This window comes from Macaca fascicularis, chromosome 6 (genome assembly GCF_037993035.2).
Source record: "Macaca fascicularis isolate 582-1 chromosome 6, T2T-MFA8v1.1".
NCBI lineage: Eukaryota > Metazoa > Chordata > Mammalia > Primates > Cercopithecidae > Macaca > Macaca fascicularis.
The window spans coordinates 136,263,726-136,288,460 of NC_088380.1; the positions used below are offsets into that span (position 1 = coordinate 136,263,726).

General features: G+C 35.5%; 1 protein-coding gene across 8 annotated transcripts in view; it reads left to right on the forward strand.

Annotated features, from left to right (window-relative positions):
• The window catches only part of ADAMTS19 (ADAM metallopeptidase with thrombospondin type 1 motif 19), a 283,872-nt gene that overhangs the window by 254,100 nt on the left and 5,037 nt on the right, over positions 1-24,735 (forward strand). For 5 of the 8 annotated variants that reach the window (XM_015451847.3, XM_065546712.1, XM_065546714.1 and 2 more), the window contains one exon: positions 6,761-6,856. The exons of the other annotated variants lie outside the window; for them this stretch is intronic. In XM_015451847.3, coding sequence (XP_015307333.2) covers positions 6,761-6,856 — 96 coding nt within the window. The remainder of the gene's footprint in view (positions 1-6,760; positions 6,857-24,735) is intronic. 8 annotated transcript variants of the gene reach the window in all.

Here is a 24,735-nt window from a genome sequence, read left to right on the forward strand (position 1 = left end):
TTAAACTTCTGCAACTCTTGATTTTCATTGCTGGAGACCAGCAGAGGAGAAAAAAAAAAAAAAAAGGCATTATTTTATCTACCTGTTACACAGGATCTCATTATTTATGAAGCTTTTATAGAGTTAATCCTTCCATGGAGTATTAACAAGTGATTTAAACTTATTCAACAGAATTCTGTTGGGAAACAAGACACCTTAAAATTGCACATAATTGTTCCTGGTTTATTCTTATACTTATATTCTACAGTTTAAACTTACTCCTTTAAAATTCTAGGAAATGATTAGTTTTGGACACATATAAAGTTATGACATTATTAATAGATATTTTTGGACAGGGAATTTATGAGCCTTTTTGAAATGATATAAACTAAAATAATGCTGGAAGCACAGTAAATCATTTTGGATGATTTAGTTATACAGCCCAGCCAGTTGGGTATATATTTGTTTAGAAATGAGAGATACAAAGCCTGCAGTATGATGAGTAATTTTTAACTTATCCTCCAAAACGAAATCACAATTATATTCAGCATGTTCTACTGAATAGGAGAGGAATTGGACAAATGAGGAATCTAAAACTAAAGTGATTTTTTCCTAATGAATAAGTAAAATATACTTATCTAAATACCTGCTTTCTAGCAATAAAAATTAGATTTATGTTAATAGGAATTCTACTTATTCAGAGCTCATGCTCATAGTGAAGATTTTCTAGTTTCCTTAGTTACAAATCTCAAAATGGTGTTCTACAATAAATGGTTTTCTCATTTTCTATGGGAACAATGCTTTGGATGAAAAAATAAAATATATTGACTACTTAATAATTTATTTTTATAATTAAAGACCTGTATATATCTGGATTCTTTCTAGTAAAACTAATTTCTTACCATACATATTACTGATGTTATTGAAATCCACTTCATATATTTTATTGTCCTAGGAATCTGTAATAACTATAAGCAAATAAGTGTTCCTAAGTTGTTAGCACTCTAATTGTTTAAAAAAGTTCAAAAAAAAGTACAAATTGATTAGCTATGCCAGCTCCTTAAGTATGCTTTGCATAATCAAGCACTGTAACCTTAAAGTGTTCTCCTGTTGCATAATTATTAAATTAGAGCAACCCATAACAAAAAAGTGCAAGATCAAAGAAACAACAATTTAACAAAAACATTCCTTATGTACATACTTAAAACAAGTCTAGAAAGACAATACAAGATTTATTACCTTGTCATTTTGAGCCTTACCTACATTCAGATTGGCCAGCAGTCAATACAAGTGACTTGATTTGCGCCATTTCACATATCCCTAAAGAAAACATTTTCTCTTACTTTTTGTTATGTTGGATTCTTAAGGTGTGTAAATTTGAAGTTCTCAGTAAATTAGTAGTCTGTAGGCTCATAGGATCTTTGGCCTGACCATCTGTCCTCTATTTTCTTTTCTTTTTTTAAAATTTGATTTTATTTTAAGTTCCGGGATACGTGTGCAGGACCTGCAGGTTTGTTACATAGATAAATGTATGCCATGCTGGTTTTCTGCACCTATCAACGCATCACCTACATATTAAACCCTACATGTATTAGCTATGTATCCTGATGCTGTCTCTCCCCGTTCCTCACCAACAGGCCCCAGTGTGTGTTGTTCCCCTCCTTGTGTTCATGTGTTCTCATTGTTCAGCTCTCACTTGTAAGTGAGAACATGGGGTGTTTGCTTTTCTGTTCCTGGGTCAGTTTGCTGAGGATGGGCTTCCAGCTCCATCCATGTCCCTGCAAAAGACATGATCTCATTCCTTTTTATGGCTGCATAGTATTCCATGGTGTATATGTACCACATTTTCTTGATCCAGTCTATCACTGATGGGCATTTGGGTTGATTCCATGTCTTTGCTATTGTGAATAGTGCTGAAATGAACATGAGTGCATGTATCTTTCACAACAGAAGATATTTATGCAGCCAACAAACATGAATAAAAGCTTAACATCACTGATCATTAGAGAAATGCAAATCAAAACCCCAATGTGATACCATGTCACACCAGTCTGGGTGGCAATTATTAAAACGTCAAGAAACAACAGATGCTGGCAAGGCTGTGGGGAAATAGGAACGCCTTTACACTGCCTTCTATTTTCTATATAGAAGCTTGCCACCTCTTAAAACTAACATTGACAGTAGTATGTGAGACTTAACACAGTTGGTGGGATTTTTTTTTTTTTTTTAATAATCATCAAGGACACTTCTTTCCACTGAAGGAAAACTCAGTGAGTCTTTGAAAGAAACTTGAAACCTTGATCTGATACAATCAAGAATATACTGAAGTAACTGACTAGATAACAGTTTTGATCATGCGCCCCTGATGTCTAGTGTTCTTTTTGTTTTTTCTTTGCGTTGCCAAAAGGTACAAAAATCACCGGAACCAAAAATTTTAAAGAGGGATTTCTTGCTGCCCCAGGGCTATGCTGTACCTTAGTACGATGGATTCCGACATGCCTGTACTGACCAATGATGGCAAATACGCTACCCCAATTAAAATAAACTTGCAGGGAGTCCAGAGTCCTAGTGAGAATTTGTATAGCTTGCTAGTTTTAACACAACTAAAAGAAGTAGGCTATTAGAGGGAAACTCAATCCCTTGTTGAAAGGATACTTATTTAAATTTAAGGGAACAATTAGCAGCAAAAGCAAATAACCTAATTAAATACCTTAGTAGAATGTAAAAATAGAAAATGTTAAGCATCCACTGAAACTAGAGAATAAACACAATTAAGAAAATAATATCTTGTCAAGTAGACACATTAGTAAAATTGGTATATACCAAAGGTTTGAATGTCATCATTTTTGTAAGATCAAATACATATTGATTTAAGAATCCTTGGCCAGGCATGGTGGCTCATGCCCATAATCCCAGCACTTTGGGAGGCCAAGGTGGGTGGATCATGAGGTCAGGAGTTCAAGACCAGCCTGGCCAACTTGGTGAAACCCCATCTCTACCAAAAATACAAAAAAATTAGCCAGGTGTGGCGGCAGACGCCTGTAATCCCAGCTACTCGGGAGACTGAGGCAGAGAATTGCTTGAACCCAGGAGGCGGAGGTTGCAGTGAGCCAAGATCATGCCACTGCACTCCAGCCTACGTGACAGAGCAAGACTCTGTCTAAAAAAAAAAAAACAAAACAAACAAAAAATTCTTTAGGATAGCATTTCCAAAATTTTGTTCCATGGAAAGGTCATTCCTTAGGGATGTGGTCTCCATATATGAAAAATGCTGGTGTTAAATAAAGAAAAGCAAATATCTTTGCTGTAGGACTTTTCGGGTCTTTTAATATTCTACAGTATTTGGTAAATTGCAAAGAGGAACCTAAAGTATTTCTCCTTTCTTTTTGCTTAATACTAAAGATCACTTCTGCAGAGGACACAGCTAGTTTATTTAACATAATACACTATGGGTGACTTCACATTAGATTATGTAACTTTCAAAGAAGAGTTATGTGAATGTTTTCTTTCTAGCTAGAGAAAATGTATAGATTGAAACTAAACTGAAATTATCTCTAACTTAGAGAATTTTTCCTGAAATAGGTTAGCATTTTATACAAAATTATTTTCTAATTATGTCTGCAAATATACTCATGTTTGGAGAAGGTAACTGCTAATAATTTTTGTAATTACAAATAATTACATAAGACAGGAAAATGTGAGCAGCTACCCCCTAAAACTATCACACCGAAAGCTCTCATTGTCAGATCAGTTCATCATCTAAAGAAATCAAAGATTGTGGACTTAATTTTTTTTTTTTTTTTGAGACGGAGTCTGGCTCTGTCGCCCGGGCTGGAGTGCAGTGGCCGGATCTCAGCTCACTGCAAGCTCCGCCCCCCGGGTTTATGCCATTCTCCTGCCTCAGCCTCCCGAGTAGCTGGGACTACAGGCACCCGCCGCCTCGCCCGGCTAGTTTTTTGTATTTTTTAGTAGAGACGGGGTTTCACCGTGTTCGCCAGGATGGTCTCGATCTCCTGACCTCGTGATCCGCCCGTCTCGGCCTCCCAAAGTGCTGGGATTACAGGCTTGAGCCACCGCGCCCGGCCAGCGATTGTGGACTTAATTTTAAAGCATTTGGACATTGGAAAAAACCTATCCCAAGATATCCTAAAAAAGAAACATTTTACATTTTATTTTCTTTGAAAACTGTTCACAACAAATAGATTAGTCAGTAATAAATAGGATCCCTTTCCTCAAGAAAGACTTTCTATTTTGTTGTTTAGATATAGCCACTGAGTACTTACAAAACTTTCTACTCACCATTATATCTGGAGAAGCCATGCAAAATTTCCCAAACAATGACTATCAATTGTTTTTTCTTTGTCTCTTTGCACTAACAGAATGGAATTTTTTTTTTTTTTTTGGCATTGCTGTTATTTTTATTTTTATTTTGAAAATCTCCTGAGAGTCTTATTTATTGCCACTAGATATACAGAATTTAAAAATGAATTTCTAAAATGTTTGAATTGCTGAAAACAGTCAAGTACATTGGCTGTTATGATCGAACAGAGCAGAAATATATTAGCTTAAGAAGAATGAGGCACATATGCGGTTATATCTTCTACCTAAAGAAAATGTATACTTCAGAGAGACTGAGATAGTCTCTCTCTCTCTCTCTCTCTCCCCCCCGTGTGTGTGTGCAACACATATATAAGTATAAATGCAAATATAAGAACATGTGTTTAATGTCATTTGTTTTGGAAAATGCAAGAGAAATATTGTAAAAATAAAATCCAGAGGGTTTAATAATATTTTCTTCTTCATAGCCTCTAGCAAAATCAGTAGGCTATTAAAATAATACTTTCAATCACTATTCTTATGCAGCATAATTGGGAATCTATAATTTCATCTCCAAAATCATCTCTCAAATGAATTCAGAAAGTAAATGTGATGGAGTTACTTTTGATATTCTTTATAGAAGGATGGAGCATACATGCTAAATCTCACGTTTGTGATGTTGAACCTCAAAAGGATTCAATGTTGCAGGGGGTGGGGAGGTATGTTCACATGAAAAAATATGAGAATTTGATAATTTTATAAAATTATAAGCAGTAGTCTTAACACTGAGTGTATTTTACTTAGATATGGTGAAATATGTGTTCATCAACTAATAGAGCCTATCCAGAGATAGACATAACCAGATAACCAGGATAACTAGAGAAATACAAGTTTAAGATGCAAGAAAAATATACAAATGATCAGCCAATTACAAAGATATCACATGAAGTCTTTGGATTTAAAATGTAACACACAGGCTGGGCACAGTGGTTCACATCTGTAATCACAACACTTTGGGTGGCCAAGGCAGGAAGATCAATTGAGGCCAGGAGTTCAAGACCAGCCTGGCTAGCAGGGCAAAACCCTGACTCTCCTAAAAATGCAAAAATTAGCCAGTGATGGTGGTACATACCTGTAATCCCACCTACTTGAGTGGCTGAGGCATGAGAATTGCTTGAACCCAGGAGGCAAAAGCTGCATTGAGCCAAGATCATGCCTCTGCACTCCAGCCTGGGTATAGAGCGAGACTTTGTTTAAAAAAAAAAAAAAATTAACAAAATTTCTTTAACAAACAGAGCCATGGACCCTGAGCTGGGGGTTCTGGCCTTGAGATTTTGCTTCAGGATGACTGGATGGCACTCCAGCATCCACACAACCAGGGTTTCACATTGGTGTTGATCTTGTTTGCAGAGGAACAGTTCCTTAGTCCCCCTAGCCTCAAACTCCACATTTGTAAAATGTACCAAAGTTAACAACAGGTTTCTTGGAATGTCAAAGTGCTTTCACCATGCAAGTAAAAGTAATAATCCAGTGTCAATGATGTGCATAGTCCAAAGAAGTGTATTTTGAAGTCCTTAAAATGAAGAGTCAATGAAACACAAATAGCAGAATGGATTAGAAAAATATACATCTACAGGTCTGTGCTATAGGACAAAATATGCATAAGTACATAGAGCATAATAAATAAATCTAACAAATATGTTTACAAGTAAACATGCACACACAGAAATACACGGGAGAAGTGGAGTGAGGGATATCAGGGGGCAACCCGAAAGCTCCACTTAAAGGGTGCAGACTCTACTTAACTGAGTCCAATTGCTTTCACATATCTCTTTCTGCACAGCACTTCTAATACTGGATGTTATCATTTTTTTACACTAACTTGATATGTGAAAAAATTACATCTCATTTTGAAATGCATGCAGTCTTTGACTCAAAAATTTTCCTTATGAACATTGTTAAAAATGTTTAACAAGATTTTCCTTATGAATGTTTTTGCATAATTTGCTAACCATATTTATGAAGTTGCTCATTGCTGTAGTTTTAAGTCAACAAAAAATTAAAACAACCTGTTTGTCCATTAACTATTTACAGAACTCATGATGCTGTTTCAAACAGTGGAATATTGTAGCTTTAAAAAAAATTTATAGATAAATACATGCTGATAAGAAAATTTCTCCAAGACCTATTATTAAGTAAGTAAATATCATGCAGAATTATGTAGTGTCAAGAAAGGTTATTGTAGGTATATTAATCATATACATATTAATGTATGCATGGATCTTATTTTCTACACAGATGTACAAAGAACATTTTATTGAATTACATTGCGGGAAATGAATTTTTTTTACTTATAATTTTACCATATCTATATAATTACTTTTAATTTTACAAAACTTGTTAACAGTTTCTATCTGCAATTTTTAAAAAAACTCTTACTTTTTTAATTCTTACATTTTTTCAGGCTATACTATTGAGAATGATTGATATTATGGATACAGGGAGATGTGAAAATACTATAGAGTTTCAGGAGAGAGTTGAGGACTTGGGACTAGAAGAGGTAAGATAGCTCAGTATATCTGGTTTGAATTCTGTATCTTCTGTTATAAGTTAATGGGTCCAAATGAAATAATTCATGGAAAATTCTGAGAATAGTGTCACATACACCGTAACTATGTAAGTGCTGGTTATATTCAAATTGTAGTATCAGTGGGGCTAGGGAGAAATCGTTGCATTTGAGAATTTTTTGTGGGGTTAAAATGAAAAGAATGTGGGTTGATTATCTGTAGTGGGAGGTAAGAAAGCAGGAGGTGTTAAGGAGAACTCCCAGCTTAGTTTTCTGGCCTAAGCAACTTGTATGGATGGTGGTTTTGTGATATGAGACCCTGGAGAAAGATTAAGTTTGAAAGGGAAGATTGTGAATTCTGTTTTGTTTCAATGTGCTCATCAAATAGTTAAATACTGGTGAGTAGTAGGCAGATTAGGGGAGAAGTATGGGATGGAAATAGAAATTTCTGAGTTATCAGCACCTAAACAGTGTTTAAAATTTCAAAGTATACGTGTACCTGGGTAGAGGGTGTAGCATGAGAAGAAAAAAACGCAGTTCTGAGAAACTCCCTCTGTAAAGGTGTGTGAGAGAAGCAGCAGCTGCGGCAGAGGGAACTGAGACAGGGTTATTCAGAGGAGCAAGAGAGAAATCATGAGAAACAAAAAAAAAAAGGTTTTAAAAAAAATATTCCATGTGATGGGGACGAAATCACAGGGAGTTGAGAGTACTCTATCTTTAGTCTCAACTCAAACTTCAGCTGCGCTAGGAAAGTGCCTTTGGCATTCCAATAACTCCTCATTTTTATTGATTTTTATTTATTTATTTATTTATTTATTTATTTTTTCTGATACAGGGTCTCGCTCTGTTGCCCAGGCTGGAGTGCAATGGTGCAGTCTTAGCTCGCTGCAAGCCTCTGCCTCCTGGGCTCAAACAATCCTTCCATCTCAGCCTCCTGTGTAGCTGGGACTCAGACATGCACCACCACACCCAGCTGATTTTTGTATTTTTAGTAGAGATGGGGTTTCACCATGTTTCTCAGGCTGGTCTCAAACTCGTGGGCTCAAGCCATCTGCCTGCCTTGGCCTCCCAAAGTGCTGAGATCAGTCATGAGCCACCATGCCCAGACCTCATCTTTAAAAGATATATATTTAAACCAAAATTCTTGATCTTATTTTCTCAAGACTATAGCCCACTTCCAGTTTCTTTTTTTTTTTCCAAAACATTTCAAAATCGTCTCCCTACCTACCCAGGCTAGAAGTTATCCTTGGCACTTATTCCTGTATACACAAGTAGGGTTTTGCCTCAGTTACTCTTAATTCCCAATATAATACCACAATCCCTTCCTATATTTCACCAGAATTAGAGTAACAGTTTCCTTACCTGCATACTCCTCCTCCCACAGCTCCGTCTATTCACAAGAGATGGTTGCATCATTCTTTCCTATACTCTTAAGTACTTCCAGAGATTCACCATTGATTGCGTCAACTACCAGATACTGTGGCTCAAAGCTTTCTATATTGTAACCTAACCTGCATCTCCAGAATTTTCTCATCATTTTCATTAACTCAGGTGTTCCCACTAAGCTCAGGCCTGAGCACTTTTTACTTCTACAATCTCTGTGTCTTTGTTTATACTGTTCTCTTTGCCTACAATGTGTTTCTTCCAACAATCCAAGTCCTCAAAGACCAGCTGAAGTACCTAGTTTCTCAAAGGGCTTCGTCAATAAGTGACAGCCTAAGAACTCCTTGGTACTTATTGATTACATTAGTTTTTCACAATTATTGTCTTACATTATTGCTATTTCATTAAGAAAATATTAACTCCTTTACCCTTCTCAAAATATCTCAGCAACTAGACCATTGTACTATATGTGTAAGCAAAAAAAAATTTAAAAAGTGTTATACATTTAAGCATTGTATTTTTTAAAATTTTAAATTATTTTAAAACTTTGGGGGGTACACAGTAAATGTATATATTTATGAGTTGATTTTTCTGACTCTAATTTGATAACAACGAAGATTTCATATATTTTACAACAAAAGATTTATTCACTGATATTTTCCATGAAAGTTAAACTAATCAACATAATTTTAGTAGTCATACAACTCTCTTCACCTTTTCCTATATCATAACTCAAACTACTTGAAAATATGTTTTTAAGTAAATTTACCCTTACTTTAATATCAGAATACTTGAGACCAAAAAAAGTTTTTAAAGTTGAGTTTCAAGGAAACAGGCTACTTTTGTGTCCTCTCGAATCCATTTGGCTGAAATACCCCCCATTAGGTTGGATAGCCGTTATCTACCTTAGAAAAGAAGTGGCGGATAGAAGCAAAGCTCACTTAAGAATTTTCTCTGTGAATTGGCAAATACGTAGTTTATTCTAAGTTGGAATAAGTTAAATATAGCTATCTAATGCTATCCGTGCTATTTAAATCAAGACTTTACTTATTTAAAAAATCAGAACAAAAAACACACACTTCTCTCTCACTTGGCCACAGAGGGATCTGATCCACTTTTGACATACAACTGTTGGACTAGACATGGAAAGTATTTTATTTGAAAAGGAAATTTAATGATTGTCATTCCAAAAAGTTCTCTCTGGTGGGAAGATGTTTCACTGGAATGACAGTAATAAAATAGAAATGTCTTGATCCACTTTTTTCACTTTAGCAAACTGATTTCTGATCTGAGCTCTCACAGAATTGCAAGTATGTCCAAAACTTTGTGTCTATTAATTACTTCTTAATGCAAACATCATTTTTTTCTTCCATTGTTGTGGTGATCAGTGTACACTTTGATATAAAACACATTTTGGTTATTTTGACAGTCCTTTCACAACATATTCAGTTCTCTCTAAATCATTCATAAGCAATCTGTTTGATTTTGTCACAGACATTTCCTTGATTTGCTATAAATATATGTAAACATTTTCATTAAAGAGGCAAGAAGTTTGAATGTTAGATCCAAATAATAATTAATTAAACACATACACACACACACACACACACACACACACACACACACAAAAACAAAAAAAACACCCTCAAATGCCTGACCTCTAGGAATGGATTCAATTCCAAATATCCGTGTGTTAAATAAGGAAGACAAATTGCTTTAAAAAGACACTGAAACACAGACCAAAATGAATAGCAAATCTTTAAAAACAAACCTAACTTTTGTTCTTCAGTATGCTTGTTTCACACTCACTTTATTAAAAAGTTGAAAGATGGAACTGCCAAACATATACATAAATGAATAGGAATGCAACGCTAATAATTTCCAGTAGAAGTCATCGTTTGGTTTCCTTATGAGGTCCTCTCTCCACTGTGAATGCTACTTCACTCTTGTTAAACCACTTTGGAATAATCCATTATTCCCAAAGACAAATTACCCAAGTCTATGCTGTTAACCTTGTTACAGATTGGCACTTATCATTACAGATTATATCAGGTTCTGTAAAATTGTCTATTATATTGGTTGAGGAAAAAAACATTTGCGCTCTGCCAGTGACAATTTTCCCTTAATTTAGGAATTCCTATTTCTTACAGAGGCCAGCTGGAAATGAGCAAAGCATTACAGAGCCTTCCTTAGCTGTTGGCCTGGAGAATACACATTCTCTCCAAAATATATATCTTTGGCATAGTCTAGAAGTAAGGAATCTTGGGTAATCTCTGTGCTGGCCAAGTGTGAGAATTATGATTTTTAACCCCTAAATGCACTGAAGTGTTTTTTTTTTAATTTAAGAATTAAAAAACAGACTGCTGTTGAGTTTTTTAATCTAACAAAAATTTAAACACCTTAGAGTGATATTTTTACTGTTGTGTTTTCTGCCTCTTTGGTAAAGTATTTAACATGACATTTTATAGGATTTACAGCTTGAAGAATCTTACAGTTTCTTTAGGATGTGTTTAACATGCACAGATTAATAGTTCCATGAACTCACTGACAAACTAATAGATTATATAACCTAAATCTACACATTTATTTATACCGTAATCTCCCATATAGTCCCCAAATCTAAGTAATCTAAATATTCAGAGTGACAAATGACTAGCTAGTACTGAAACAGTACTTATATGACTTTTCGGAAGTCCTGACATGAAAGGTAGAAACTAACATTTAGTTAATAATTTTAAACTTTGGCATTTTACCATCAATTCTCAATGTACAAGACTAGATATGGAAGTCTTTAGCCCCATGTTCAAAATCATGCATTACTTCAAATTATAACTTAATGGACAAATATGGAACATTTTCTATAACAGCAGTTGTTAGTCAAATAAGTAGAGTTAGTAATTATCTCAATGCATGTTTTCAAAATGATTTGATTAAAGTAAAATATCAAACTGCCAGTTGAAGAAAATTTCATTCTAACATTAAAATATTTATCGGCTGGGCACAGTGGCCCACATCTGTAATCCCTGGACTTTGGGAGGCCAAGGTGGGCAGATCACTTGAGACCAGGAGTTCGAGACCAGCCTGGCCAATATGGCAAAACCCCATCTCTATGAAAAATACAAAAATTAGCTGGGTATGGTGGCAGCACCTGAAATCCCAGGTACTTGGAAGGCTGAGGCAGGAGAATCGCTTGAACCTGGGAGGCAGAGATTGCTGTGAGCCCAGATTGTGCCAGTGTACTACAGCCTGGGCAACAGAGGGAGACTTCATCTTAGAAATAAATAACTAAAATTAAATATTTATCATTTTTTCTTTTGAGCTTTTTGTGCCAATCAGTAAGAGCTTCTATCATATACTTTAATTTTAGAACAGTATATATATACACACACACACACACATATACACACACACCCACATATATGTATACACACATATATATAAACATATGTGTGTGTGTATGTGTGTGTATATATATATATATTTTGTTTGTTTGTTTGTTTGTTTTGAGACAGTCTCGCTCTGTCACCAAGGCTGGAGTGCAGTGGCATGATCTTGGCTTACTGCAACCTCCGCCTCCAGGGTTCAAGCGATTCTTGAGCCCCAGCCTCCTGAGTAGCTAGGGTTAAAGATGTTCGCCACCAAGCCCGGCTAATTTTTCTATTTTAGTAGAGACAGGATATCACCATGTTGGCCAGGCTGGTCTCAAACTCCTGACCTCAGGTGATGCACCCACTTCGGCCTTCCAAAAGTGCTGGGATTACAGGTATGAGCCACTGCGCCCGGCCTAGGACAGTATATTTTTATACTTCTTCCTTTCACATTCACTTTGAGAAGCACTAATAAATCTTTATTTTTACAAAGAATTACAAGACTCAGTGTCACGATTCTAGTATAGTTGTTTATGCAAGTTAAATACAGAAAAACAGCATAATTGTTGGCTGCTTGCCAGATAGCAACAGTGTAAGACATCAAAAATTGGCATGCAGGACAGTCCAGTGGATGTCAGAGCCCATGCAGTGCAGAAGCCATAGAAGAGTCAGAGATCAATGGAAAGAATGAGTGTCTGCTCTCTCAACAGGAGAGTGGTTCAGAGGCTTTTATGAATAGCCCATTTATAACGTGTTTAGTGAAATTAAGTTGTTCAGAAGTGCCTACGTTGCTTCTTGGCACAGCAGACAATATTCTTTGGTGAATTTGGCAGAGACATGATAATGGCTAGGTTATACCATGAGCCATCACATAAATTTCTACATATGATTCATGAATTTTCAATGACAGAAAGATAATTTTATACTTTACAAAAGTAGATTCAAGTTGTACTATGTGCAAGTCTTGAGCAACCCATTGACATCATGTTTGACTATTCTTTTGTCTCATTTGGGCACTTTATAAATTTGTGGATGGCTATTTATTGGAGCTTACGTAGCCCCTTTGAATTAAACACGTTTTACTTATTTCAGTATATTTCAGAGCATATTTGCTATCATTCACCGGAATTGAGTGGATACCTACTAAGCATAATGGTGTTCATATAAACTATGGGAAAGAATACGTGAAGATGATCTTGATGAACATATTCAACTGTATCATAAAAGGAATGTTTCTATATAAAATAATGAAAATTTAGCAACAGAGTACTTTCATATCTTCTGTGTAGCATTTGACCATCAAAAACTTCTTTATACCATTATGCTATTTTAGATCTAATTAACCTCAGTTCCTAAAATGTATCAGATTACACTTGAAAAACTTTAATTTCATCAGGCCACACGTATTCAACAGTACACACTCACTGATCTTGAACATACTGGAGCTATGACATCTGTAAATATCTCAAGGTAAATGGACATTTCTTTGAGCATCTTCTATAAGGTATTCACCTATTTTTCAGTGTTAAACCAAGGTCTTCTTCTTTTTTTTTTTTTTTAATTTTACTTTAAGTTCCAGGATACACGTGCAGAACATGCAGGTTTGTTACATAGGTAAACGTGTGCCATGGTGGTTTGCTGTACCTTTCAACCAGTCACCTAGATATTAAGCCCTGCATGCATTAGCTGTTTGTCCTGATGCTCTCCCTCCCCTCCTCCACCCCGAACAGGCCCCAGTGTGTGTTGTTCCCCTCCCTGTGTCCGTGTATTCTCATTTTTCCGCTCCCACTTATGAGTCAGAACATGCAGTGTTTGGTTTTCTTTCCCTGTGTTTGCTGAAGATGATGTCTTCCAGCTTTATCCATGCCCCTGCAAATGACATGATCTCATCTCTTTTTATGGCTGCATAGTATTCCATGTTGTATATGTACAACATTTTCTTTATCCAGTCTATCACTGATGCACATTTGAGTTGGTTCCATGTCTTTGCTATTGTGAATAGTGCTGCCATAAACATATGTGTGCATGTATCTTTATAACAGAATGATATATATTCCTTTGGGTATATACCCAGTAATGGAATTGTTGGATCAAATGGTATATCTGGTTCTAAATCCTTGAGGAATCACCACACTCTCTTCCACAATTGTTAAACTAATTTACATTCCCACCAGCAGTGTAAAAGAGTCATATTTCTCCACAGCCTCACCAGGATCTGTTATTTCTTGACTTTTTAATGATCACCATTCTGATTGGTGTGAGATGGTATCTCACTGTGGTTTTGATTTGCATTTCTCTAATGATCAGTGATGTTGAGCTTTTTTTCATGTTTGTTGGCTGCATAAATGTTTTCTTTTGAGAAGTGTCTGTTCCTGTCCTTTGCCCACTTTTTGAAAGGGTTGTGTTTTCATCTTCTAAATGTGTTTAAGTTCCTTGTAAATTCTGGATATTAGACCTTTGTTAGATAGTAGATTGCAAAAATTTTCTCCCATTCTGTAGGTGGCCTTTTCACTCTGATGATAGTTTCTTTTGCTGTGCAGAAGCTCTTTAGTTTAATTAGATCCCATTTGTCAATTTTAGCTTTTGTTACAATTGCTTTTGGTGATTTCATCATAAAATCTTTGCCCGTGCCTATGTCCTGAATGGTATTGCCTAGATTTTCTTCTAGGGATTAAGCGAAGATCTCAGCAACACTTTCCATTAATGCCATAAGTAATACAATTTCAGGAGTGAAATTTCCATGTTCAGTTTTCTCACGTTATTTAACTTGTCAGCAGTGTCTCATGTCTCATTCATCTTTTGTGATAGAAGAAAGGATTTCACACCTTGGTCTGTCCAAGAAATGGACTTCACAACTATTCAGAGTTCATTTCATCCCTTTGTTCCTGCAATAATGTCACAGTTAAGAATTTGTTAAGATTTTTTTTTTGAGTGTGTTTTTATTTCCTACACATTTTCATTTTCTCTCATTTGTCTGTGTTTAGGCCAGTCCATAACTTTGTCAAATCATTTTGACATCTTAGCCTATCTTTATCAGTAATGCCAAACCCTGTCTGCTCGGTGCTATCAACTTAGTAGATATAATTTTGTAAGAGTTCATGTCTGTATCTGTTACTACATCATCCATGGTCACTTGTAGAAAAAATATAAACATCTGAGTTAAGTGAACTTCTACTCTACGCTTCTGTAAACTTGGACATCGCTTATACGTCCCCCAAGGATTTCCCTTTCAGCTGGTTTATTTTGATTAAATTATTTTTAGGTAAAATAAAGTCATTCAGCTCTTATTACCTGGCATAAGAATGGCAGGTAATAAAGTAGGAAATGGCAGGAAATTAAGCTTTAGAGACTGAAAACGACTATAGGGTTTAAGAAGGTATATTTCATTTTGAAAGAAGATTAAGTCTTTTTCTTGTTACCAAATTGGTTTGCTAACATTTCTATTTGAACTTCTCATTTACTAAACTATTTCTCTAATCATATTGAGAGTCCAAAGTGTTCAAATTATTGAGAATTATTTTATCGTGTTTAGTGTTTGACATGTGAGCCACAGTATAGATACAATTTAATACAATCTTAGACATTGTCACTAATGTCCAGGGCAATGATAGGTTTATTTCATTATAAAAGAAATATGGGGTTGTCAATGAAAAGAGTCAAACTGTGTAAAATATTTAAAGAGATTTATGCTGAGCCAAATATGAGTGATCACAACCCATGACACAGCCCAGGGAAATTCTGAGAACATGTACCCAAGGTAGTCAGGCTACAGCTTAGTTTTATACATTTTTGGGAAACATAAGACAGCAATCAATACATGTAAGATGTACATTGGTTTGATACAGAAAGGTGGGACAACTTGAAGAGGGAGCTACCAGATTCAAAGATGTTCTGATTGGCAATTGATTGAAAGAATTTATTTAAAGACCTGGAATCAATAGAAGGGAGTGTGTCTGAGTTAAGATAAGGGGTTGTGGAGACCAAGGTTCTTATGCAGGTGAAGCTTCTACTTAGCAGGCTTCAGAGAGAATAGATAGTAAATGTTTCTTATCAGACTCAAAAAGGTGCCAGATTCTTAGTTAATTCTCTTCTGGATCAAGAAAAAGACCTGGAAAGAGAAGGGGATTCTTTACAGAATGTAGATTTTTCCCACAAGAGAAGCTTTGCATGGCCATTTCAAAATATGTCAAGAAAATAAGTTTTGGAGTAAATTACTTTGATTTGTTTCAGGGCCTGCTGTCTGTCATATTCTTATTGCCACAAAGAGTTTGCTTTGTCAATCTTAAGGTCTCTTTTTTAACGTCAGTGCTGGTCAGCTATGCCTGAATTCCAAAGGGAGGAGGGTATGATGGGGTATGTTCTACTGTTACCAGCAGCAAATCCATTCGGGTCTACAGCACCCTCAGTTCTTATCTCCTCAGAAGAAAGAATTTGAGGGGCATAAGGCAGAAGGAGAGACCAAGGCAAGTTTTACAGCAGGAGTGAAAGTGAAGCAGCGTCATTATCTGGGGTAAATACCCGAGGTTTGTTGTCTTATGCCAGGGGCGAACACACAATAAATGAGCTTAAGCGCAGACGTTTAATAGGCAAAAGAACAAGAAAAGAGAATAACTCTCGTAGAGAGAGGGACTCCTGAGTGGGTCTTCTGATTCTGTGGCGAAATGCACGAGGTTTTATAGATGAGGTTGAGGAGGCGGTGTCTGATTTACATAGGGCATGAGAAATTGGGCGGACCAGGTGTGCCATTCGTTTGCATAGCACAGGAAGAAGCTGGCCACCCCACCCTAATCTTTTCTTACGCAGATGGGTTCTCCACTTGGCTGGTATCATGTTGACTGTTCCTTTATTCTACACCTGGCTGACAAAGAAGAAGGGAGATGGACCCTCCATGTCGAACATATCTGACCCCCAGGTAGCCTTTTCCTATTGGCACAGTTGCCTGCATTCACCCATGCAAGCTTCTAGCTTCTATGTCTGCAGCTCAATTTTACAGGCTGTTCTTTGTTAGAAAAGAAATGATTTGGGGGCTGCTTTTCATTAAAAGAAAAACCTTACCAAGGACTCTCTGACTCTCACAAATTGCCTAAATAATTTCTTTCTAGCTAGTGTATGAAAAATGTATTAAAAAGCTTTAGAGCAGGAATGAAAGGATGGAAAGTAAACTTGGAAGAGGGCTATGCAGGTAACCTGAAGGGCAAGTATGCGGCTTGGTCTTTTGGCTTGGGGTGTTATAGGTTGGCATGCTTCCGGGGTCTTCCATTCCTTCTCCCCAATTCTTCTTTTGGGGTGAGCTGTCCACATGCACAATGGCTGGCTCGCACTTGGGACTGAAGCATGCGCAGTGTGTTTACTGGAGTTGCACGCATGCTCACTTAAGGTGCTCTTCCCTTAGTAGTCTAATATTCCTAGGAGGTCATATACCAGTTAAACTCCACCATTTTTCCTCTTAATGCTCATGCTTGAGCCCACTTGCCCAATTCCTGAGCTCTTATTGGAAAGCTGCTGATCACCAGTTTCCAGTTTTTTTCTATCTGTAGGGAAACTGCCTTCCCCAAGTGCTGGCTGCAACTAATTATTATTTTAGAGAGACAGTTAACAACCTACTGACCGTCACCTGATGGTCGCCTGACATTCCTGGTTGTGGGGGAGGGAGAGTCCCTCTTCTGCCTTGTTCATGTCTGCCTATCTAGTATAACACTACCACCCATTCATGGCCTGAATTTGTGTTTCAGGTTTACTTCTAGAATGCTCTTGGCTGACAGGAGGGGTCCATTCAGTTAGTTGGGGGACTTGGAATTTTATTTTTGGTTTACATGGTGAAATTATCTCATGTGTACCCAAGTACAGAGAAGATTGTACTTTCCTTAGGCAGATTTAATTGATGCATATCACTAAGGCAATAGAACAAATTTTGCTTTCAGAGACTTTAGGGCTTATTTTTTGGTGGGGAAAAGGGATTATCAACATCACTTTTCCTTGTGCCTTGTTGTTTGTCTATGTCAAAAATTTGCTTAAGTCCTAAATCCTTGTGACCTATTTTCTAAGCTATTTAAGTTTGCTCTAAAGATGATTGCTTTCATTTTACTCTAGTAAGCCTGGGACATCATGATTGTGTTTCCTATTCAGAATTAAATCTTGTATATGGAGTTGATTCATGAGGTGCTTTGTTTCAAAGGTCTTTTGGGTCAATATTAAACTCTTTGGGGAACAGAATATCTATCAGACAATACAAGACTCTCTTTTTAAAATACTCTAGTCAGAAAATTTTCCTTATAAAAGAAATTTCAATAGCAAGTTATCTGGTAAACTCTGTATTTCTTTCCCATTTGCTGGCAAATTGATGTTGACATTTTAGCATTTTGGTTTTTAGTGGAACTCTATAGTGTGTCTTGTTTCAAATATACATTAAATTATTTGATACACATGTGAAGAGCAAGATGTAGCATTTATTAGAAAGAAGGACTGAAAGAAGGGAGAAGGGAAGGAAGGGGTGAGAGAGCACGCCATGGAATCTGAAGAAACACCTACCTAAAGGTCCACTCTACTCATTTGCCCTTGTTATTAAATGTTTTAGAATATCATAGCACACAAATGTATGAATAAAACTATATAGTGCAGATAGTAGAAATAACATTATATCTGGAATCAAAAGACTTGCATTTGAGGTTTGTCTCTCCTTATGGGGCATGTCTTTCTATCATCTCCTTGAGTCCTACCCTGATTTTCCCATTTGAATTACAAAACTCCTTGTCCCAAATGTTTCTCATCCTCTCTCTCAGCTTTAATTTTTTCCATAGTACCTGTTAACATGTATATTTTAGTGTACTTTCCTCCTTTTTTTTTTTTTGCTCTTACCCTCTCCCCCATTAAGATGTAAGCTCCTGGGGGCCCTGTTCTTGTCTGTTTTGCTTACTATTCCATCCCAGTCTCCAGAGGTGGCACATTGGCTCAGTAAATATTTGTTGAATGACTAATTGAAATACATGCCTCACACTTTCTATTAGCAATGTTGTTAGGGTTATGAGAAAGATAACCGAGATATTCTATGTAAAAGCATATTAGAGGCATGGAATATAATAGGTGTTTCATATGTCTGTTCATTTGTGTTTATTGTCTAATACATGATCTGTCAGTAGGTTGTCTGTAGATAATGTGACTAGATATTTTAGTTTATCCAGGACTGTCCCAGTATGCCTAGAGTCTGGGAAAAGTTATTACCAGCAACTTATTTCACAAATGTCCTGATAAGGATAATAAATTATATGATCACCCTATCTAAAGATGAATCATGCATGTGAATTGTCCTTAGAACAAAAGTTTACCTCATACCACATAACCTGAGTTATACTAAAAATTAAACAAAAAAGCTTTCAAAATTCATTAATTTTTAATTTAACAGTAAAGTAGGAGGATAATAGTCTAACATGGCAGCATGTGGAAAAGGGAAATATTTGTTTTAACATAAAAGGAATATTAGCAATTTTCTAGTATTAAATAGTGCTTAAGCATTCAAATGCTGAATTCAGTATTTTTTAAGTTAAAACTCTAATTCCAGCACTTCTTGCCTGTAAAACCATAGGCAATTTGTGAACTTATGTGAGCATCTACTTTCTTGTCTGTTTAAAAGGGATAATAGTATTCATGGCCTTCATTAAAATAAATGAAGATATTAAATTAAAGTAAATATAAGCTTTAACACAGTGCCTGGCATATAATAAATATTACATAAGTGCTAGCTTCTTCCTGTTCGTATTGAATGGAGGAAAAACTTTCAGAAGTAGTACTGTCAGAGACTTTGGAACCAGAGAGACTCACTCTTGAATAGAACCTGGTAAAATAAGGCTGAGACCTACTGGACTGCATTCCCAGGAGGTTAAGGCATTCTAAGTCATGGGATGAGATGGGAGGTAGGCACAAGACACTGGTCACAAAGACCTTGCTGATAAAACAGGTTGCAGTAAAGAAGCTGGCCAAAACTCACCAAAACCAAGATGGTGATTAAAGTGACTTCTGGTCCTCCTCGCTGCTCATTATACACTAATTATAATGCAGTAGCATGCTAAAACACACTCCCACCAGCACCATGACAGTTTACAAATGCCATGGCAACATCAGAAAGTTACCCTATGTGGTCTAAAAAGGGGAAGAACCCACAGTTCTTTGAATTTCCCACCCCTGTCCCAGAAAATTCATGAATAATCCACCTTTTGTTTAGCATATAATCAAGAAATAACTATAAGCATATTAAGTTGAGCAGCCCATGCCGCTGCTCTGCCTATGGAGTAGCCCTTCTTGTATTCCTTTATCTTCTTAATAAACTTGCTTTCACTTTACTCTAAGGACTCACCCTGAATTCTGTCTTGTGAGAGGTCCAGAAACCCCTCTCTTGGGGTCTGGATTGGGGGCCCTTTTCCATAACAGTACTATTGGTTTCCTTTGATCACAAAGCAACGAAGTGGCTTTGTAGTGTAACTGATTGTTTAAATATTACATAACTGGCTAAAAGTAGATGAAATTACCCAGCTTCCATAGTGGTGATAATCTACTTCTCAGTCCATCGATTTTATGTCATTGTGTTTTGTTAATAAATGTTATTGAATAAAATACCAGATCCATAGTAAATGATCTCTGGTGTTTTTATTTTTTACACAAGACCATGAACATAATGAGTGGTCAATAAATATTTGAAAACAAAAATAAATGATGTAGTATTCTGAGACATTCAAGCAGACTATAATTTTAAGACTATGTTAGACAGGACTTCTATTTGCAGAAAGCAAAAGACTTGCCACAACTGTGAGCTGGCAAAGTGGATAATTAGTTAATGAGATTAGAGTCTTTACTCTTATGTGGCTTCACCACTTAGATGATAGTAACTTTTAATAATAAATCTTTGGAATTTTACTTTGATAGTAATTTAGACCTGAAACTGCAGCTGTCATCTACTAGAATGCCTTGTCTAACAAAAAGGAAAAATAAGTTTCAGGTAAATTATTTGCTAGAGGCAAATAATCAGCAGCCAGGTCTCCTAATTTTGAAGTCAGAATTATTTTGGCTTTTTCTTTAATGTCAGTGTGTTTTTAATCACAGTGACATTATTTGAGAAGATGTTTGATTATTTAATATTGTCTTCTATAATAAAAATAATAGTTTAGAAGATACCTTGGGATTTCAATTGTTCTATTTCAAAAAACTGTCCATTTTCCATACATTTGTAATAAAAGTTTTACCAAATTATATTTTATAAAGAAAATACTAGTAAGAACTTGATATCGTATTATTAAAATATTCTAATGAAAATTAGATTCTAAAGCTAAAAGATTATTTATTTTAATAATAAAGCAAATCTATTAGTTATTAGTTTCAAAAGCAGAAAATTATACTGTTTTAGTTTAATGAATTACAGAACTTTCATTATTTCTTGGACAATATTTTTATTTCCAGGTTGTGCCCAAATAGTTACAAAACATAATTTGCCTATAAAATGCAACTAGCATCTTTTTTTAGTTCCCAAATTTTTATCAAAGGTGCTGTTCAGCCATTATCTGCTAAGATTATGTATTCTGAGTTATCATGTGTCTACTGTTATTTTATGCCATTTTCAATAATACTGAAAAATGATGTGTTATTTTGCTTTGCTCATATCCTTTGGAGTTGATTATATAAGATTGACTAAAAGTGTCAGGAATAGTCTGTGACTAATTATGGGCCTCTTTGAAATACTGAGAACCTTCTTTATCACATCAGAGTGATTTCATCTTTCTAAGGCTTCTATTCTTTTGGTTTCTCAAATATTGTGATTTTTTTCAAGATTTACAGAACTTTTAGGAATAGATACTAGAACAGCATTTTGTTCTATGTAATATTAATTCCTTAAAAGTTTTAGTTAAACTGTATTTCATTGTCCTGAAAATACTTTTCTAAGCATGTCTTTATTTATATGGTTATATCCATTGTATAGAGTGGTATTGAGATTAAGGCTTTTAAAGGAGAAAGACCATGTCAAAGAGTCCTCCTATAATAGCTGGAAATTATAATAAAGCTTACACTGAACTGGAAATATTCAGATCGTGTAGAAGTTTGAGAGAAAAAGTCAGGTTTAAAGGACATAACATCATAGTTTGTTGTTCTTTGATCTGCTATTTGCAGAAATTTAAGAATTCATCAGATAGAAAGATAATATTTTGCAGAAATATACACAGAGTAAAACTTAGAAAGCTAAGTTATCTGTAGATTCATGTTAATGACATGCACATCAAATTCCATTATTCTGCAGTAAACTATTGTCATACCAGAAATATAGGCTTCATTATTGAACATGACATACGAACAACTCTAGCATAATTTCCCATGCAGCTGAGGCGACAAACTAGATGAATTATATGGTACTACTTACAGATAAGAAGCAATATAAAGGGTCTATGCTAAATACAGAACATGTACTTTTAGCCAGTAATTTCCAAACTCAGACTGCACAGCATAATCACCTAAATACATTTACTAAAAATGCAGATTCCCTGATCTCACATGAATTTATTGACTAAGAAATTCTATGTCTTAAAATCCATCATTGTCTTTAAAGAAAAATCTCTCCTATGATTCTGAAGTGTAGACTCAACATATGAATATATGGTTTAATTTATAAATATTGCATAAATATGCATAGGTAGTTGGGATAATGTGGAGGCTTTCATGGAGAAGCTGGATTTGAGATAGTTTTGGTTTTTTTGTTGTCGTTTTGTTTTGTTTTTTGTTTTGTTTTGTTTTGTTTGAGATACAGTCTCACTCGTTCACCCGGGCTGGAATGCAGTGGCATGATCTTGGCTCACTGCAACCTCCGCCTCTTGGATTCAAGCAATTCTGTCTCATCCTCCCCAGTAGCTAGAATTACAGGCCTGCAGCACCACACCTAGCTAATTTTTGTATTTTTAGGAGAGATGGGGTTTTTCCATATTGGACAGGCTGGTCTAGAACTCCTGGCCTCAAGTGACTGCCCGCCTCGGCCTCCCAAAGTGCTGGAATTACACGTGTGAGCCACCACACCCAGTCTGAGATACAGTTTTGTAAAACGGCATGGCATTTAGGAAAGGAGTATTACTCTGAGCACAGTTGTAGAGGTAGAAATAGAAATTGCATGGAAATAATTAGTTTATAAAATAACAAATTATTTTTAATAGGGTGGAGTTGAATATAAAGTTAAAGAGGTAAATACATGCCAGCCTGGATATAGCAAGATACTGGGCTTTATCTTTTAGGCAATGGTAAACTCAATAACCAAAGATTTTTGTCCAAGGAGCATATATATGTAAATAAATTTTGAAAGAATGCATTTTCAATTAATATGTGACATTCATTGGCAGGCTGAGGACTAAAAACAAATCAAACAATAGTACATTAGATTTGAGGTAATGAGGATTTGTGCAGAATGCTTCCTTTGCTAAGGAAAATAAGAAAAGAGATGAGCCCAAGGATGATCATAAAGGAAGAACTGATAACAAAGAGAATGCAATACTAATAGTAACTTAGGAAAATACAAAGGAAAAAAAGTATTAAAAATGGTAAGTCTGTATATTTAAAAGATGACAATCAAAATATTTATCAGTTTGTAATCAGAATAGTATACACCAAGATAATTTATTTAAATAATTATAATTGTATTAATAAACCCTTTAAGCAAAATATTGCTACATATTTTTACACAGAAAATAATATGGCTAGTAAATAAATCATTATTTTCAGAAACACAAGCACATTTCCCCTCTTACATATAGTTTTGATACCATAAAATAATGGTGTTTTCTCAGACAAAGTAGCATCAGACTATTTGTGTCAAAAAACAAATTTAGTGATATATGTATAAAACCAAGAGATTTCCCTAGTAAAAGACTGTTACACATCAAATATGTTCTTTACAAAATATTTTACAAATGAAAATAACATTTAGTTGAAATGCAAGAAATCGGTTAAAAGTGCACTTGATTAATAAAAGCCATATATGACATACCCACAGCCAACATCATACTGAATGGGAAAAAGCTGAATGCATTTCCCCAAAACTGGAACAATATAAGGTTACCCACTCACCACCTCTCAACATAGTACTAGAAGTCCTAGCCAGAGCAATCAGGCAAGAGAAAGAAATAAAACATCCAAATTTTAAAAGGGGAAGTCAAATTATCTGTGTTTGCTGATAATAAGATTGTATACCTAGCAAACTCTAAAAGACTCCTTCAAAAGACTCCTAGACTTGAGAAATGGCATCAGTGAAGTTTCAAGATACAAAATCAAAGTAGAAGCATGTCTATACACCAATAACATTCAAACTGAGAATGAAATCAAGAAGACTGTCCCATTTACAATAACCACACACACAAAAGAATTACTTAGGAAAACATTTAACTAAGAAGGTGAAAGACCTCTGCAGGAGAACTGCAAAATACTGATGAAATAAATAAATGACACAAACAAAAGGAAGAACATCCCATGCTCATGGATTATAAGAATCAATATCATTAAAATGACCATACTACCCAAAGCAATCTAGAGATTCAGCACAAATCCTATCAAATTATCAGTGTCATTTTTCACAGAATTAGGAAAAAAATGCTGAAATTCATATAGAATCCTAAAATAGCCTGAATAGCCAAAGCAATCCTAAGTAAAAAACAAAGCTGGAGCCATCACATTACCTGACTTTATGCTACAAGACTATAGTAACCAAAATAGCATAGTACTGGCACAAATATAGATACACAGATCAAGGGCACAGAAAAAAAGAACTCAGAAACAAAACCACATACCTATAACCAACTGATCTTCAACAGAGTCAACAAAAAAATGCAATGAGGAAAGGACAACCCTATTTAATAAATGATGCTGCAAAAATTGGATAGCCATATGCAGAGCAATGAAACTGGACCCCTATTGCTCACCAGATACAAAAATTTACTCAAGGTGGATTAAAGACTTGAACATAAGACCTGAAACTTAAAATCCTAGAAGAAAACCAAAGAAAATGCTTTTGGACATTGGCATAAGCAAGGAGTTTATGAGTAAGACCTTAAAAGCAAATGCAACAAAAACGAAGACACAAATGGGACTTAATTAGACTAAAGAGCTTCT